Genomic DNA, 17654 nt, shown 5'->3' on the forward strand with positions numbered 1-17654 from the left:
ACAATTGAGGGACATTTTGTCCCCCACAGGCAGAGAACACACTCTTCCTTATCTCAAATGCCCCCCTCCTCAACATGGCCCAAGGGAACCAGTCAGAGTGCCAGGCCCCACATCCCACGGATGACCTCCCTGAGCCCTCCCAGGCACATAGAAGTGTCTAGACACCAGCACTGCCAGCACAGCTCGCAGCCATGACCACAGGAACCCTGAGTCTGCAGGAGCTGTTCCCCCACCGCAGGCTGAGTCAGGAGAGGCTGCCACAACCCACACCCATCCCTCCTCAGTGTAGGAGTGTGCAGGGTATGTGCTGAACTTCACTCAACTTGCGGGGAGGAAAGCAACAGAAACACAGGGCACCTGGAGACATGACTCCATAATGGGCACAGACCAGAGTGGCTGCCCCAGACCCAGCTGGTGCCCAAGGGGTATACACTGCCTGTCTCATATGGAGCCGGTTTGTCCAACGCTCATCAGGAAGTCAATCAAATGGAATTTCTGTAGCCCCTGCACCAACAGAAACCAGGGTAAAAGGGTCAGGTACCCGGGCTAGCCTACAGAAGCCAAGTGGATGCAAACCATAGCTAAAGCCTAGCTGTACTGCCCAGGCCTGGGTTTCAGGGCCCAGGGGCAAGGCTCATGGGGCCTAGGAAGGAAAGCACTAAGGAGGAAGACACAGCTTCCTCAACCTTTCCGGGTTCAGACCTCATCAGGTCTGAATCAGGGTGCTGGCCCCTCTCCCCCCGACTTCCATCTGCCCGGACTCAGGGGTTTGTCAAGGTAAGCCCGAGCGCATCTCCAAAGGCCCAGGAGTACACCGGGCTCCAAAATACTTTTTTCTCTTTCCTTCGACTTTTCCCTCAACCTCATTTATCTATCCAACAAACATGTTATTCATCTCATTTCCTCTGGGCATGTATCTCAATTCAGTGTTCAGAGGACAGCAATCAGGTGGGGCTACTTCACACTAATGTTCGAAGGACTGACAGGCAAGTGATTCCATGGCAGGGGTATCTGCATTGGTTTTATAGGAGTTTATGATCCCACAATGGTAGCTCAGAGTGGAAGGCTGTCTGCTCTGCCTACTCTCATAAATTCAGTCCTTCTTTTTCTGAACCCTTAGAGTTGCTAAAAACTGCAAGCTAGTCCCTAACCACTCCTGCAGTAGCCCGGGTAATGACCTCTGTAGCCCCTGGGCTCTCATGGAAAGAGGAAGGCTGTGCAAAAGCTGGGGATGCCTGTCGGGTCTCAGCAGATGCTATAGCTCACCTACTATATGTGTTCATGCTTAGTTCACATAAACATGTGTGCAGACACACACACACATGCACACTCTAGACGAGCTGCTGCTTAAGTCCAGGGAGTCCGCCTGTAGGTCTCTCACAGCCTGTCCATAATGTCTGGCTCAGAAGACACTCAAAAAAGATGTGTCGCTGGACCCCAGCATCTGCCCTGAGATCTGCTCCCTGTCTCAGACACATCAGTTTTCCCAAAGCATGGATCTGGTCAGCTCCTCTCTGTGAAAAATGCCCACAAAGGCCTTGTCTCCTGTGTCTGGGGCTAACCTCCGGCTGGCATCCAAGCTTGCACCGCATGTGCCAACCTCCCTTGACCACCTCCCCTCCCACTACCACCCAACATGTGAGCCTTCTGGGAACAAAAGAAGTGGTGTGCTTTTCCCAAACACACACCACAACTCTTCCCAACTGCTGAACTGCACTCTACCTGTTTCTACACAATGAAACCTCACCCATCTTTCAAAGCTCTAATACCTCCTCCACAAAGCCCTCCTCCTTCTTGTCAAATGCCTGATTGAGCCTCTTCTGAAACCCTCAGCATTATGTGGGTCTCCCTCGTGGCCTTCATGACATCCTGCCTAACTGCTGGGCCCCCCCGCCACAAGCCCATGAAGCAGCAACCCAGCAAACATCTCTGAGACACTCAGAGTGGCCAGCACCGTGTCATGCAAACACCAGACCCCTGGCAAAGGATGTCTACTGGCAAAGGGTTGACCCCAGGACAGAAGCCTTCTAGGAAAGTCTCCCAGGTCCTCTGGCAGGCTCGACACACTGCCAACTGTCCAGGTCCCTACCCTGCCTGCCCAGGGGACACCGCATCACAGTCATATACCGGGCATGGTGGCTCAGCCTTGGTAAGGGCTGTTTTCATGGCTCACATCATTAATCCAGAGCCAACAGCCCCTAGGACCTGTGCACACAGGAGAGGGAAGCTGCAGTCCCCAAGGAGCTGCTATTCACTCCCCGTAGCTCCAGTTGGGCAAAAGTGCTTTCTTTTCCATTGCGTAAGGCACTTCTGGAGGTGACAAACCTAACACCACCAAAAGGAGGAGATAAAGGCCCTGTGGGTGCAGTGAGGAGCAGAGAGTGGCTACACATCTATGAAGGACACACGGACAGGCAAATGTGAGCCTCAGGACCCACCAGCCAAATGTGGCCATTCCAACAAGAAGCAGAAAGGAAAAACAAGCTCTGACCAAAAGCAGAACCAGTGTGTTTCGCCTCCAGGGCCCCTTTGTTTCTCACTCTGCAGATGTGATCTGAGAGGTGCTGCTCTGAGGGGTATGGTTGGGGCAAAACACACAGGTGTAACCACCCCCACCCAGCTGCCCCCCCCCCCCCCACTCCAAAGGACTGCAGGGAGGGGCCAAGAAAGAGAGGAGACAGGAGACAGGAGCCAGGTTTCATCAGCTTCAAGGCACTGTGTGGGTGCAAGAGGCTGGACATATAGGCCTGGCCATCAGAATAATCCTGGGCCAAGGCATCAGAAACCCAGATGGGAGGCCAAATTCACCCTGAAACTCAGAGAAGTGGCCTGACCTCAGCTCTCCTCTCTTCCTCTCCTGTCAAGTGGGGACAGCGACTGTCCTGGCATTCACACGTGGCTGCCCAACGTCCTTCCAAGGGGTCAAACATCAGTGGACTTAGAAAAAGTGCAGAACCTCATTCATGCAGGCTGACAACGGTGAGGGAGGGGGTCGTCAACACAGGCTGGCCCTGTAGGTGCTACCCTGTGGCCCAGTCATTCCCCCCGTGGGGAGTTATCACAAGGAAATAATCCTCATTAGCAAATATAATTAATCTTTACACATGTCGACAGTATAATTTAGGATCACAGAAAAAATAAAACGTATCTAGGTAGCTGAGATGAACTCAGTGAAACTATTCAAAAAAGGCTCAAAGACTATGATACAGAAAGCGGCGATGAGTAACAGGAACTGAAAATGTCATGAAATACAGCTTTACTTGTACCCTTTCTTTCATTTTGGGGGTTTAAATGAAGGTTAAAAACACTCAGAATGCTTTAAACAGAGTATGACTCCTACTTTGCCTAAATTATTAAAAACTACGTGTTGGGAAGGTATAAGGTAATCAGGAACAGTGATGATGTTTATGAAGTAGTAAAGGGATAACTCTTTTCTACTTTAGTGTAGCTCTCAGGTGTTGTTGTATGAGTGCATGTTGCTTGTAAAGCAGAAAGAGAAGTCCACATGTTTTAGAGGCAGTGTGAGTACAGAAGGCCTGGACTTCTGGGGCAAACACCAGATGGGGCCTCCGAGGCAGAGCTGGGGGAACAGAGCTTTTCTGACTCAGCCTTCCTGGGTGGGGCCATGGGCGGGTGACCCGCCCAGGCTCCATTCTCACTTTCCCGGAGAAAAGGAACGCTGTGAAACAAAATAACCAAAATAGTGCCAATTACGCAAGAACAAATTCATCAACAAAGGCCAAAACAACAGCAATTTCTATGATTTAAAATAATGAGTACAAAAAGGCAGCAATATCAGGACGGCACTCACAGTGCCTGAAAACAAAGCATCCTCGGAACACAGCAGGAATTCCAGAGGATCTGCCCAGAAGGAGCTGCGCACGTGGCCCAGGGCTGCGCAGCCACAAGACGGCTCAGCAGAAACACCCAGACCCTGCGGGAGCTCCAGGATGCTCATTTCATTTTATGAATAGCAGCTTTTAGTAACTCCTCAAAACTCTCCTCTTAGGAACCAGACTCTGGGCAGATGTAGGAATTAACCTCCGGCAGCACATTGTCATTCATCTGAACAACCCCCAGAAAGACTGGTGTTGGGTCTGCCTGCTGCACATCTCACACAGCTCCTTCCTGGACTCCTGACACAGACCATCCGACCCACTGCCTGGGCAGCACAGCTCTGGCCAAAGCCTTGACTCTGCAGACATCGCCTGCTGGGCATGGCCAGGACCCCAGCAGAGCAGTCAGAGAGGCAGAGGGACAGCAGCCTGGGGCTCCCTAACTCTCATCATCTGCACTTCACAACTCACCTCCTGCACCTCCCAACCACTGTGGGACAGAAGTATCTTCTCACACTGATAATCTCCAAGGTGGATGGTCTATTTCCCTTCCCTCTGGTGCCCCAAAGCATAACCTGGCCTAGAGTCTAGCACATGGTGGGCAGAGACCCAACAGCCAGCAAGGGAGGGAGGGACAGGAAGCCCAGGCACACCTCTCTCCAGGTTTCCGCTAACTCTTGTCGGCTCTTCAGTCACTGCGTTAGTTCAAAGCCATTCACGCCTGTGGGACAACAGGACAGGTCAGGCCCTGAAGGCCCATCCAGTCAACTCTTTTAAACTAGTGTAATCATGGAAATTTTCTTTTTAAAAAGATTTTTATCTATTTATTTTTAGAGAGAGGGGAACTGAGGGAGTCAGAGAGGGAGAGAAACACCTGTATGAGAGAGAAACATCGATCAGTTGCTTCTCACACGCACCCCAACCGGGGACCTGGCCCACAACCCAGGCCTGTGCCCTGACTGGGAATTGAACCGGCGACCTTTAACTTTGCAGGACCATGCCCAACCAACTGAGTTGTGCCCATCAGGGCCACTCATGGAGCTCTTTGACCAAACGGAATCCTGCTCCAAAGCTTGGTCAACACAGTGGTCAGGGCCAACTGCTAGGAGTGAAGGCAGCAGCAGGAGAGGTGGATGAGGCAGAATCGTTCTTCCCTTGGTTGAACCACAGGATCCTGAAGGGGATTCCTGGGACCTGGACTCTTCTCATGGAAACAGCTCACTAGGTCAGCCTCACCATTTACAGGTGGGGAAGCCGCGGTCTACAAAGACAAACGGGCTCTGTAAGCGCTTCATGGCAGAACTAGAACCAGCGCCTGTCTTCCCCCCCCAGAATCCAGGGCAGCAGGAACCACACCTTCCTCCCTCTGCACACCTGCACCAGGCCTGCCCGGAGAGAGAGTGCCCACGTGGCCCAGCTGAGGGGGTGGAATAACTCCAGCGTGGAGAAGCAGGCCTCCACATCAGACAGCTGTGCCACTCACACGGCTGCATAACCCTGGGCAAGTCACTCAAGTCCTGGGTCTCTCTCATCTGTAACTGTTACAGAACACAACAAGGGGGGCCTGGGACGATATACTATTATTGAAAGAAGGCCCCGGGTCCGTTATGTCCGCCGCCAGAGGAAAGACGTCTCTCAATGCCAGAGATTCGTGAAAAGGAAAGGAAATGTTTATTTAATGCTATACTAACTTAAAGTAGTGACCTTATGTCTTCACCAAAATCCTAAAGTCCCTTAAAACACCCATAAACAGACACAGTCCTTCCTTCCTTCCCCCTTTGCCTAGTCCAGAGTACCGTATCTCAGGAAAGGAAATAGAAGTCCATGGCTCAGGCAGTCCTCTGGTTCTTTCCAGTTAGTACTCCCTCTCGACTGGGAGACCTCCCTGGGTTCCCGGCACCCTCAGCTGAGTCACCGGGATCTCTGCTAAAACCAGGTGGTGGTTCCCCCTTCTAAAGCTGCGGGGATCCCCACTCTGCCAGGCTTCGTGGTTCCCTCTCTCTGGGATGTGGGAGTCTCCACTCTGCTAAAGACTCATGTTTCTCTCCCTCAGGGCTGCCGCGTGGTTCTCCCTCTCTCAGGGCTGCAGGAGTCTCCACTCTGTCAAGTCTGCGTGGTTCTCCTTCCCTGGGCTGTGCATGGCTCTCCTCTCCCTAAAGCAGCATGGTTCTCTCTCAGGGCTGTGCATGGCTCTCCTCCTCAGGGCTGCGCATGGCTCTCCTCCAGGGCTGCTGCGTGGTTCTCCCCCTAAAGCAGCATGGTTCTCCTCCTCCAGGGCTGCCGCGTGGTTCTCCCTCTCTCAGGGCTGCAGGAGTCTCCACTCCATCAAGTCCGCGTGGTTCTCCTTCCCAGGGCTGTGCATGGCTCTCCTCTCCCTAAAGTAGCATGGTTCTCTCCTCAATGGCCGCCAAATCTGGGTTTTTAAATCCCTGCGGCCAATCTTCCTCTGCAGCCTCATTTCCGACTCCTCCCACACTTGGCTTCACCTGCCAGAACTCGTATCCTTCCAGCTTTACTGGGCTGCCATCATGAGTCTGGGCAGGTGTGGCCCCATGTCCTGGAGCCAATCCTCTCTGAGCGCCCACGCAAGCGCTGTAATGCAGGGGACCCCCCCCCCCCCTCCCCAGTTACATCTGGGTGGGGAAGTTACTTCCATTCCCCTGGCTTAGAACTGATCACAGCTACTTAACATATCTATGCAACCAGTCAAAGGTTATAGATATGCCAAAAGACCACGCCAGAGCTTAGCTGCAAGGCTGTTGCTATGCTAAACAGCTCTCAATGGCCCTGCTCCATTTGTCCCTTCCCCCAACCCACACCCTGGGCGGGGGGATGGAGACATCTTAAAATCTCCTGGACACCTTAAGTTCTGGACCCCATTTCAAATGCCTATTTGGGGACCCCTCTTGGATGCACCCTGTAACATAACCTTGAAGGGCCGGTGAGAGGACCCAGGAGATGACAGAGAGAGCCACCCCTGGTCTCTGTGAAGAATCACAAATGGCACGGGGCCCTTCTCCCCATGCCCTTTTGGTGAGCTTGTCTCCTCTCTCCTCATACCCCTGCTCAGTGAAGCCCCCTGAGCCCTGCCTTACAGTGCAGAGAATGTTCAGGAGCCTCCGTGGTGCCAGAGCTTGCCCTGTGGACACAAAATCTAGATTTTCCCATGGTCTGACAACCTGCCAATGAAACTGAACTTCAGCCTCCAACTCCCGAGTTCCTGGCTTACCAAACCCCTTCAAACGGCGGTGCTCTGGACACCCCTCTCACTTCCGGTCTGCCAGGCCAGAGCGGCAGGTTCCCACCAAAGGCCCTGCTGTCCACTAGGCAACTGGGGTCTGTCTGGTCTGGGGACTGCTGGAAACTCAACCAGTCACAGCTCTAGAGCTGCTACCCCAAGACCCCAAAACTCCCCTCCTCACCCCTAAAAGCCTCAGGTCATAGTTCACCAGGGCCAGAAAGTGGGCAATATCCAGGGCTCTAGAATCAATCAAAGACCATCTGGAGGAGAAAAATCCAGAAGCTCTAGGACACCCCTCCAGTGAGACCAAGCCCAAGGCTTCTAGTCCAAGGGTTACCAAGCCTGCAAGCATTTCCACACAAGGCCAACTCACCACCCACCAGGCAACCACATCTCTTTGGCCCTAGGGGAACCGAAGCCCAGGAAACCCTCTAATTAGGCATCAGAGTTCGGGAAAAAAAACGTTCCACTCAGACATAATCTGCACCTCTCACATCTAGATTTGATATTTTGCAGTCAGACAAGTAGATACAAACTAGAAAGAACAGGATCACAGATCTGGATGGAGGGTCAACTAGTCCTCCTGCTGTTTACCAGATGAGCAAACTGGGTCCCAGAGGCTGGGTGCCTGCAAGGGGCAGAGTCAGGGATGGAGCCCAGAGACCCTGATCCAGGGCCACCACACTGTACCACTCGCACTGCAGGAGCTGTGCAACTTAGGGCCCTGCCCTCGCTTCTTTGGGCAGGAAGCTGTCACGCAGGGGCGTTGCTGGCCCGCTTACCCTCTCTCTGTGTGTTAGTGGAGTTCCTCTGATACAGGGCTTCGGTGCTACCACAGCCAAGGAAACAGAGGCAAACACCAAACACCAGGGGCTAGCAGGTTACCTTTGGGCATGATCTGATGCATGGCGACTGAGAGGAAGAAGATGGAGTCGCTGTAGTAGGTCCCGGAGCCAGCACTGAAGTGCTTCTGCATGGCCTCCACCACGGGAAAGAGCTTGTCCGTCAGCACAGCAACATCATGGAAGACGACCTGCAGCAGGGCATGAGGAAACCACAGGACACTCAGCACACGCGTGGGCCACAGAAGGGAGACAGACAGCACCTCTCCAAGGTCACCCACAGGGCATCCCAAGTGAGAGTTAAGGAAATGGGCACAGTGATGAGGCCAGGGACGGGGACATCATGTGTGATGCATGTGCAGGCATGTGTGTGGTGGGTGTAGTGGAAGAGTGGGAGCGAGGACGGGGATGGGAGCAGCCCCCCAGTCTGCTTTCAGCTTCTGCACTCCAAGCTGGGCCATCGTGAACGTAGTTCTGTGCCTCGTGACTGGAAACCACATGAACCTGCCTGGTCCTGAAGGTAGGACCCCAAGCGTGTCTGAGTGGCTGGCACTGGCCCCAGCATCGCCGCTGCTGGTGGCTGCTCCACATTCCTTGGTCCAGCCGGGTGCTCCACCCACCTTGTCCAATGCTGTGGACAGTGCGAGGGTCCCTGGAAAACGGAACCCCAACAATGCCTACTGCCACAAGAAACACATTCATCAACCCAATCAGCATTTCATGAGTGTCCCAGACATTTAGGAGGTGCTGTGAGGGGCACAAAGAATCACCTCAGAACACTCAGAGTCTAGAGATGTCGCGGCTGCTCAGCGGAGTTCTGTGGTTTATTCTCACATGCACACACTGGTCTCCATGACAACCTGGGACGTCAGTGCAGCAGATGTCACTGTCATAGCTCCAAATTACAAACGAGAAAGCAGATGCTCACAGAGGTTACACTTGCCTATGGTTACCTAGCTAATAAGTGATGGAGCCAGAATTTGAACTCTGGTCTCCAGATTCCAAGCCCCATGTTCCTCCCACTATAAATACACCCTCTTTTCTTAACAACAACCAAGGGGGGAGGAAGACACCACCAGGACCAGTGACTGGAGCAGACAGTACAAACAGGACCCTAACGAGTTGCCTTCCTTGTTCGACACTCGTCTATATTTAAGTCCAACCCTTGTGGAGCGCTGGCCTCATTCAAGACACCAAATTACCACACACTCTGCTCACATACTTCTTCTAAGTTTTCCCTGCTGCTCTGAGTGCCCTGCAACATCTAAAACACCCCACTGTACACAAGAGGCACTCAATAAATGCAGCCCAGGCCAAAAGCCCAAATAGTCTTCTTTCCTCATGCCCCCCTCACAAGAGATCTGCTGATGACCCCTGCCACCTCCTACCCACAGTGAGCTGCCCCCACCCTGCCCCCATGACTCGCAACTACACAGGCACCAAAACCCCGACAAGGTATCCCCTACCTTGTGACCCTCCAAGCCAGCCTCTGCCATGCCTCTTGAGTGACCTTCTGTACCTACAAATTCATTTCTCTTTTTTCCTTGGCTTCAAACCCTCCAGTGGCTCCCCACTGCCCTGTTATAGTCCAAATTCCCCAGCAAAGCATACGAGGCCCTGCACTGGTGGCTCTGAATACCTGTCCCTCCAACCGCCCTTCTCCGGGGACTGGGCAGAACTAAACCCAAGTCCTCACCCTGCCTACCACACCTCAGTGTCCTATGTCGTTGTATATTTATACCTGCTCTTAGAACTGACTGGAGCCCCCTCGCCCAGCCCTACCCCTCCCTGCCAGCACATCTGCTGGTCACTCCCATCCAGTCTTCCAACTTTGCTCGGACACCTACTCCAGCCTTTGCACAGCCTCCCAGGACGCATCACGCGCTGGTGTGCACCCTGCATCACACGGGGGAGGCTCCACTGCTGGTCTGTTTCTACAGCCACTGTATGGCGCACTCCTTGAGGCCAGAAGTTGTGACTGCTTTGTGCCCTGTGCCCTGTTCCCAGCTCTGGACCCTGTGGCAGGCCACCAATCTGTACAAGTTTGCTGAACTAAATGAACCGCACTTTGGACAACTTAATAAACCTCTCTGAGCCTCAAATACAGAAATGATAACACCTACCTCCTATGGTGGCTGTTGGAACTACCTGGGATATGCAGGTAAAGTACCTAGCTCAGAGGCTGCTGTGCTGCACTTAGTCCTGAGTGTTAGCGTCCTGCCCTCACCTCCCTCCTCCGTCCCTGAATCCCTCTCCTCACAGATCAGCCTTCATTCATGAGCTAGCTTCTCCCTGTGAGCCTCATTACACCTCCAAACCACTACTGGGGCCTGGAATTAGACAAGAAACTGGAGCTGAAAAGAGGGTTCTCAGAGAGACGGAAGCATCTGCATTCATTAAGAAAGAAGAGAGAGACTGCATATGTATAACCAGTTTCTCTTTCTCTCTCCCCAAGCAGCGCCTGCCACAGCCAAGCTAAGGGAGATACAGAGATTACGGCAGCCAGATTCTTCCCCTGCTCAGGTCCCCGCCTCACCCCAAAGCTTCACAGGAGACAATTACATCCCATCAGTATTAATAGATTTATGAGGACAAACTGTACTCAGTATGCTGTTCCAAATGCTGTACAGTAAAGTGTTCTCCAATGAATATTTCACATAATAAAACTACTTTAAGATAAATTAATATGTTCCATGGAATAAACCTGATGCAGCAACACTCAAACCACAGACACTGCAAGTGTGAATCAAAACACCCAGGTCTGGCCCTGGCTGGGTAGCTCAGTTGGTTATAGCATCACCCCAATACGCCAATGTTGTGGGCTCAATCCCACAACAGGGCATATATATGAAGCAACCAGTGAATGCATAAATCATTGTAACAACAAGTTGGTGTTTCTCTCTCTCTTTCTTCAATTAAAAAAACACTCAGGCCTCCCCATGTCTAAAACAGGTCTGCAAACCGAGATCTCCCAAGAGCAAGGTCAGAGTCTGGCCCCCTCTGAGGCCCCCAGCTCTACCTAGGGTCCAGTGTCAGGAAGGTGTAAAGAAGTGAGAGGGAGGAAAAGAGAGAAAAGTAGAGGGAGAAAGACAGAGAAAATGCCACACTCCTTCCATTCCTCCTCCCTTTCAAATCTCCCACACCGGGGGCTGCAGGAGGAATCACCACGTAACCCAGACACCAGGAAATGTATAGGGTGATGCCCACATTGAAGGCATAGGCTTCAGTGTTTTGACCAAGCTGACTGTATGATTTTGGGAAAATAGATTAAAAGTTAAATCACTATTTGTAACTTTTATTTTTATATATTCATTTATGCATAGGAATAAAATATCATGTTAATTATAAAATAAAAAATATTAATTATAAAGTATTATTTTTCCAACACCCAGCTGACAAAAGGATTTCCTTTTGGACCCTTCACGCGTGTCCTCAGCCTTAACGCCCTCACCAGCCCTGGAGAGAAGCCGAGCCAAGCAAGCAGTCTTCCAGAGCACAGAGCCCTCGTCATCCATTCAAGGCGTCAGACACAGCTCACTGTGAAGTCATGCAGGAGGTCGTCACTGGAAATGGCGCCCCGACCCACAAGCACCCATGCTCCTATCATTAAGGCCGTCGGTTTTTTCATCAGCCTATAATCACATATTTGTAGCCACTTACTACCTTCCTTCTATCAGCAACTTTTAGAGGCTCACTTACATCAATATTCTACACTTATGGGATCAAAACCCCAGAAATAATGATTAAACCTGTTACATTGCTTTGCCTTCTTTTATTCTTAATTAATGCTGTCATGGGACTCCCAGAAGTACCCAAGTCCTGTAATGACCGAGGTTGTTTCAGGCTGAGCTGTTCTCAGACTGTACTTGGCTGCTCAAAATAAAGCATGTAGGAGAGAGAACACTGTGTAATATGAGACTCCGAAAAGACTCAACTCTTTTAATAAAGCACAATTTAGGGATGAGGGGACGGAAGGCTTGCCTCATATCCACCGTGCACAGCACATTCTCAGCGCTTCCAAGGTGGGGAGGCCAAAGCAACCAGAACCACCAGCCTGGTGCCGGGCAGGGGCAGACATTACTGTCAGCGCGGCCCTGGACTTGCTGGCACAGACAGGCCTGAAGAACCAGGCCAGTGCTCCCCTAAACGTCCACTGGGGACACAAAACCATGCCAAGTCTTAGGTCAAGTCGGTGGAGAAAACTCACTTATCACTGGACATGCCCCACTGAGAACCAGGTCACGCAGTGCTCCTGGAGCCAAGAAGGGAAGTGGCAGGAGCTGGCCTTGTACACAGGGAGACATGAGGTTTCCAGGAACACCAATGCCTGCTTAAAGAACAATAGCTCCTCCAGCCACAGGTGGCAGTGCTCGGCCAGAGACTGTCTCCAGAAAAGCTGCTGGAGGGAAGAGGGACAGTGCAACCTCTGGGAAACCTACCCGGATCTGACATTCCTGGTGCCTCCTACCACGTGCTGGAATCCATCTACTGGAGGAACAGCAAATAGGTGTCCACTTGCCTCGAGGGGCTGCCTGGAGCACCGGGTAGGAAGGATTCTGTGGCAAAATCTGGACTCGTCAAGAAAGTGTGCCATCATGGATGGCAATGGGTGTGCAACTCACCCCCTATGGAGCTATCACCCCATCTCTATGGGAACCCAGTTTTGGCTGGAATCATGACAGTGATGGGGAGTGGGTACCTCCTGAGAGTCAACCACAGGCATGGGGTTCACAGTTCTGGGTGCACATGCTAACTCCACCACTTAACTGCCTGGCAACCCCGGTCAAATACTTAAACTCTACCTCCTCCATAAAATGGGAAAGAATCACGGTGCCTATCTCACAGGGCTTTTAGGAGGAATGTGGTAAGAGCTCAGGAAAGGACAGCTGACTTTACTGCCCCATTCCAATGCAGTTAAAATGCCTTTCCCATGCAAGAACACCTAGCTCTGAGAAAAGAATACATTCTGTAATGAATAGGCCAAGATACCACAGGACAACGCTCAGAGCTACTGGCTCTGATGGCATCTGACTAGGATGCAAGGTGGTCCTAGGTCCTGCCTCCTGCTGTACTGCACCCACAGCCTGGTTCCCACTCTGCTGGGTGCTGCCCGGTGCCCAACCAGAAGGCTCCTCCCATTCTTCATGCTTAGCATGGAGCACCTACTTAAAAACCACATTTCTAAAATTACTATAACAACCCAAACCAGTAGGTAGATTAAATGCAATTCTGATTGAAGAGGTCCTAATATATCAGAAACGTCACTAAGTAAGGCTACCTGCCTCACAATTAGAAATAACATGTGCCTCGTGTGGGTTCCCTGCCAGCCTGGCGAGCCACCAGGGAAGACAGAAGGAGAAAAGTCCTCTTTGATTTCAAGGAGAAGGGTGGGGTGTTTAGGGACCTGATGAGTATCTGGCACCTTCCCAAAGGGGAGTTGTTTGTGCCTTCTCAGAGTGTGACGGGTCTCCCATCACCCCCCTGCCCCGCAGCATTCTTGAACAAGTATCACCGAGTGAGGGACTTGCCCTGAGGTCAGTGGGTGAGGACAGCGTGGGCCCCACCACAGACTGGTCAGCTCCCAAAAATGCATTCCTAATCTATGTGATCTTAGTAATTGATTCCAACAAGAACTGGAGGAAAAATGCTTTTCTGGGAAAAAGATTATTTTCTCATAGACTTACACCATGAATGCAAAGATGGTTATGTCTATGAAGGAAAGGAAAATCTAACAGCCTGGCAGTTTTCAGTGCCACAAACATGCCGAAGACTTGTAGACCTCAGGGCCTTTGCACTGGCTACTCCCTCTTTCAGAAGGCTCTCCCCCACGGATCTCCAAACACCCAGATCCATTAAGTGATTCAGGTGTCCATTCAAAAGTCAACTCCTGAGAACTTTGCTAACCAAAAAAAGTACCCTCCCAGCCCCACCCCCCACACAAATACAACCAGTCCTGGCTGTTCTATTCCCAGACTTATTTTCTCCATAGCACTTGTCACCACCTCTCATGTATTGTTAAGTGTCTAGTCTTTTACCACCTGTCTCTTCCCAGGCCAACCAGCCCGTAAGGCACCATGAAAGAAGGACCTTGTCTGTCTTGCTCTCTGCTGTGCATCCAGCTTTTAGGACATTGCTTCACACACAGTGGAAGCTCAGCAAATGCTTGCTGTAAGAAGGAATGAGCAAACACATGAGCAGAGATAAAAGCATCCAGAGAGGACAAGGTAGCATGACTACCTGCTCTGGGACGCAGAGTGGTGACTCGGCAGGGCCCCTCCCTGGGAGCCCTGCGAATTCCTCGGCCCCTTCCAACCCCAAGACCCTCCCAGGTGTGTTACAGACTTCCCCGTCCCCATCCCAGCCTTCACCCCGAGGAGAGGGACTTCCTCTCCACAAGACTTACTCTAAACCTCCAGGAGTACGAGCATTCTTACCGCCTCTAACCTGCTGGTTAGAACGTTTGTAGGGCTGGGCTGCTGTATCTCACTTTGTCACGAGGAGCTGTTGCCTAATAAATCCTGTACCCAACCTGCAGGCTGCTTCAGAATAACTGTGCCCTCTATTTCAATTGCATTTCTGAAATTATGTCTTCAAAGGTGTTTCCTTAAATGAGGTTTTCCTGGCCTAGGGAGTGACGGGTGGATGACTGAATGACAGGTGATAGATGGGCAGAGCAACAACGAGATCTATCGATCTCTCTTTCTTTAAATCACTACCCTGAAAACACCGTCAGTTATCAGTGGGTACTTCTTTACCGTCTCCAATAACTTTGGCTCTCTTGAAAACCAAAGATCTCCCAGGCAAATGAAAAATACTATGAACTTGTTAGTTTTAAATAAAAAAAGTTAAAAATTATAATTGGTGTACAGCTTTTTCTAATAAAAATATAAATCCACAGGTTGGGCCCTTCTGTCATGTGACTTTCCTAACTTCTTCAAGATATCCTCAATATAATTCAGTTTTGTCAGGAGGAACCACAAGTAGCTGAAGAGGAAGAAAGAAGCCTGCCCGTCTAACTTCCAAAGTAATTTCCAACACCCACCCTCATGACCCACTTTACTAACAGCTCAGAAGCTACAGCACACCACCCGCCTCCGCACAGCAGGGTGTCCAATCGTAGCTACAAGACAGCCTGCCTGGTTCCCTTGTGACCCTCATCTCCACCTCACACCTACTGCACCACCAGCAGCTTCGGACAACCAGGTCTGCAGCTAATGTTCTAGGGCCCCTACAAGACTCCCAACATTTTGGCAGAGACGAACCATACTCCAGTTCTCTGAAACCTTGAAATGACCTGGGAGGGGAGGACGAGGAGGAAAGGTAGCATGAGACAGGCCCGCACTTGGCAGGAAGGGGATGGAGGGCACAGCAACATCAACAGGAGGCATGGTCCAGCGAGCGTGCAAGCTGCAGCCACCCTGCTGAAAGGGGAGCCGGATCTGGGGCTCTCCAGCTTCGGTGTGCACAGGCTCTCTTGCTGGGGAGCCTTATAAAATGCAAGCTCTTGGGTCCTGACCCACCCCAGGCATTCTGAGCCAGGGTGTGGGGTGAGAGGCTCAGGAATCTTCAATTAAAAACCACACCCAGTGATTTTACTGCTGGTGATTTCACCACAGACACTTTGAAAAGGGAGGTACAGATGGCCCCCATTCAGTCAGACTGCCTCAGGGTACAGGCTGGGTTCAGCTCTGGGAATCACACTGCAGGAGGCTACCAGCAAACTCCAGAGTGTGTCCAAGGCAGTGAAAGGTCCAGATTCCTTTTATCTGAGGAGCAGCTGAAGGATCTGTGGGCATTTGCCCTGGTCAGGGGGTCCGGGGGTCGGGGGCAGGTGAGAGAGGGATAGAGGAGCACACAATCCACACAGGTGTCAGGCCGTTGTCCCCGGCTCCTCCATCCATCCCCACTCATGCTGTCCCCAAGGTGTACTTTCTTGCCTGTAATGAAAAGAGGATAAACAGCCTTCCCTTTCAGACCTCAATTCTCTGTTGACCCAGAGCCCCCAACAGTGGAACAAGCAGTCAGCCCCCAGGAAAAGCGGGCAGCCAACAACTGGAGGAGAACAGCGCCCAGGCTAAGGAACTGGACACAGTGCCCTCTGTGTGCCCAGTGTGGCTGCACCAACTTCCCCCAGATCTGTCCTTGTCCTCCTCGCCTCCAATGGTACGGGGCCTCTGGCAAGCAGATGAAGAGATGCATAGAGGTTGTATATACATGAGAAGAAGCAAGAAAAAAGGCTGGTACATCCCACAGGTGCTCCCTTCCATAGACCTGCAAACTCCTGGGCCTTCCGAGGGAACTCCCAGGATGACCGCCAGGCACTGTGGCAAACCACTGGGGTTTGCAGTGGGGTGGAGCCCTGTCCTCGGAGGGCAAGGAAGAATCCCAGAAAAGACTAACGTTGAGCGCAGACCTTGGAGAGAGACCAAGGGAGCGGCCCAAATGCTCCTCCGAGGCAGATTATGAATAAAGGACAAGGTGACTCCAAAATAAAAGAAGAGGGAGCGATAGATAAAAAAGAAAAGGTCTGTGATAACCTTCCAGACCGTAAGTGCTCATGGCCAGCTGACAGCGACATCGGACTGTGTTGCCCAGGCCTTCCAGATGGCCTCGGCACAGCCGAAGGGCTCCACAAGTGCGAACCCGCAACTTCAACAGCGCAGCGTCGCATCCAGCTCCCATGGCCCCATGCCGGCCTCACCCGGCCACTCAGCCCCAGCTGCCCGGACTCCCAGTCTCAGTTCCACCTCTCAACACTGGCAGTCACCCTTGAAAACGACACACTCCCTCCCCCCCTGCCCTTCTCCAGCACTCACTACAGAATACTGAGTGATCACTTTTTAAAACAAACATTCCTTATACAGTGAGTATAATCATTCCTTAATTCACCTCTTTTACAAATTATGAGGTTTTGGGTTTTTACATTTAATACTAAATTTTCCTGACCGTAGAAGGTAGTTTTCTACAAAATACCGTTTTCCACCACAAAGCGTAAGAAATCACATGACAGAGAAGGAAAGAGGGAGAAAAGGAGAAGCAGAAGAGAGGGGAAACCGCCCTGTCCAGGTCGTACTGAGAAATCTTGGCTTACTCTGTCTGAGTCGGCCTCCTCCTCAAGAAATCCGGTGGTTGTAAGTCTATCAGGTCTTCTTCACCACATTGCCTGATTTGTTCCTTTTTTGTGTAGTAAATTCCCATGACTTGTAACCTCCCAAAGAACACTGCGGTTTTACAAGTGACCCCCAGAGGGATACCCTTAGCCAGCTTCCTGCTTCCCCAGGCAGGAAGGAGACCTGCACCATACTCCCACCCCCTCCCCTAGAGACCCCGCTCAGCCCCAGCCCACACCGGCCCCCAGCCCCTCCTGGCTCTCTGGGATGGGAGCTCACTCGGGCCCCCACAGCGCCCTGCGGAGTTCAGGCCAGCCGGATGCCAGGAGAGTCCGTCATTTCCTGAGACTGCCCACTGTCCTAGGGTTCATGCCACCCCCCACCCCATCCAGTGCTCACCCAAATGGGGCAGATGCCTCTGGGATGGTACAAAAGGGACTTCCAAGGGGCACACCGACCAACCATTTTATTTTAAGATTTATGGATTTATTTTGATTTGTACAACAGAATACTAGAATAATTAGTAAAACCACTTTAGAACTATGATTTCACAGAAACTGCCTAAGGAGAAGCTAAGGAAAAAGAGGGGAAAAAGGTGAGCCCATTTAAACTATGTGTGAAGTAG

At 51.6% G+C, this 17654-nt stretch overlaps 1 protein-coding gene across 1 annotated transcript in view; it reads right to left on the reverse strand.

Annotated features, from left to right (window-relative positions):
- Nucleotides 1-17654, reverse strand: part of XXYLT1 (xyloside xylosyltransferase 1) — a 170049-nt gene that overhangs the window by 123398 nt on the left and 28997 nt on the right. The window contains exon 2 of the mRNA XM_028504891.2: nt 7963-8110. Within this exon, the coding sequence (XP_028360692.2) occupies nt 7963-8110 (148 nt within the window). The remainder of the gene's footprint in view (nt 1-7962; nt 8111-17654) is intronic.

Source organism: Phyllostomus discolor, chromosome 2, assembly GCF_004126475.2.
Source record: "Phyllostomus discolor isolate MPI-MPIP mPhyDis1 chromosome 2, mPhyDis1.pri.v3, whole genome shotgun sequence".
NCBI classification, from domain to species: domain Eukaryota; kingdom Metazoa; phylum Chordata; class Mammalia; order Chiroptera; family Phyllostomidae; genus Phyllostomus; species Phyllostomus discolor.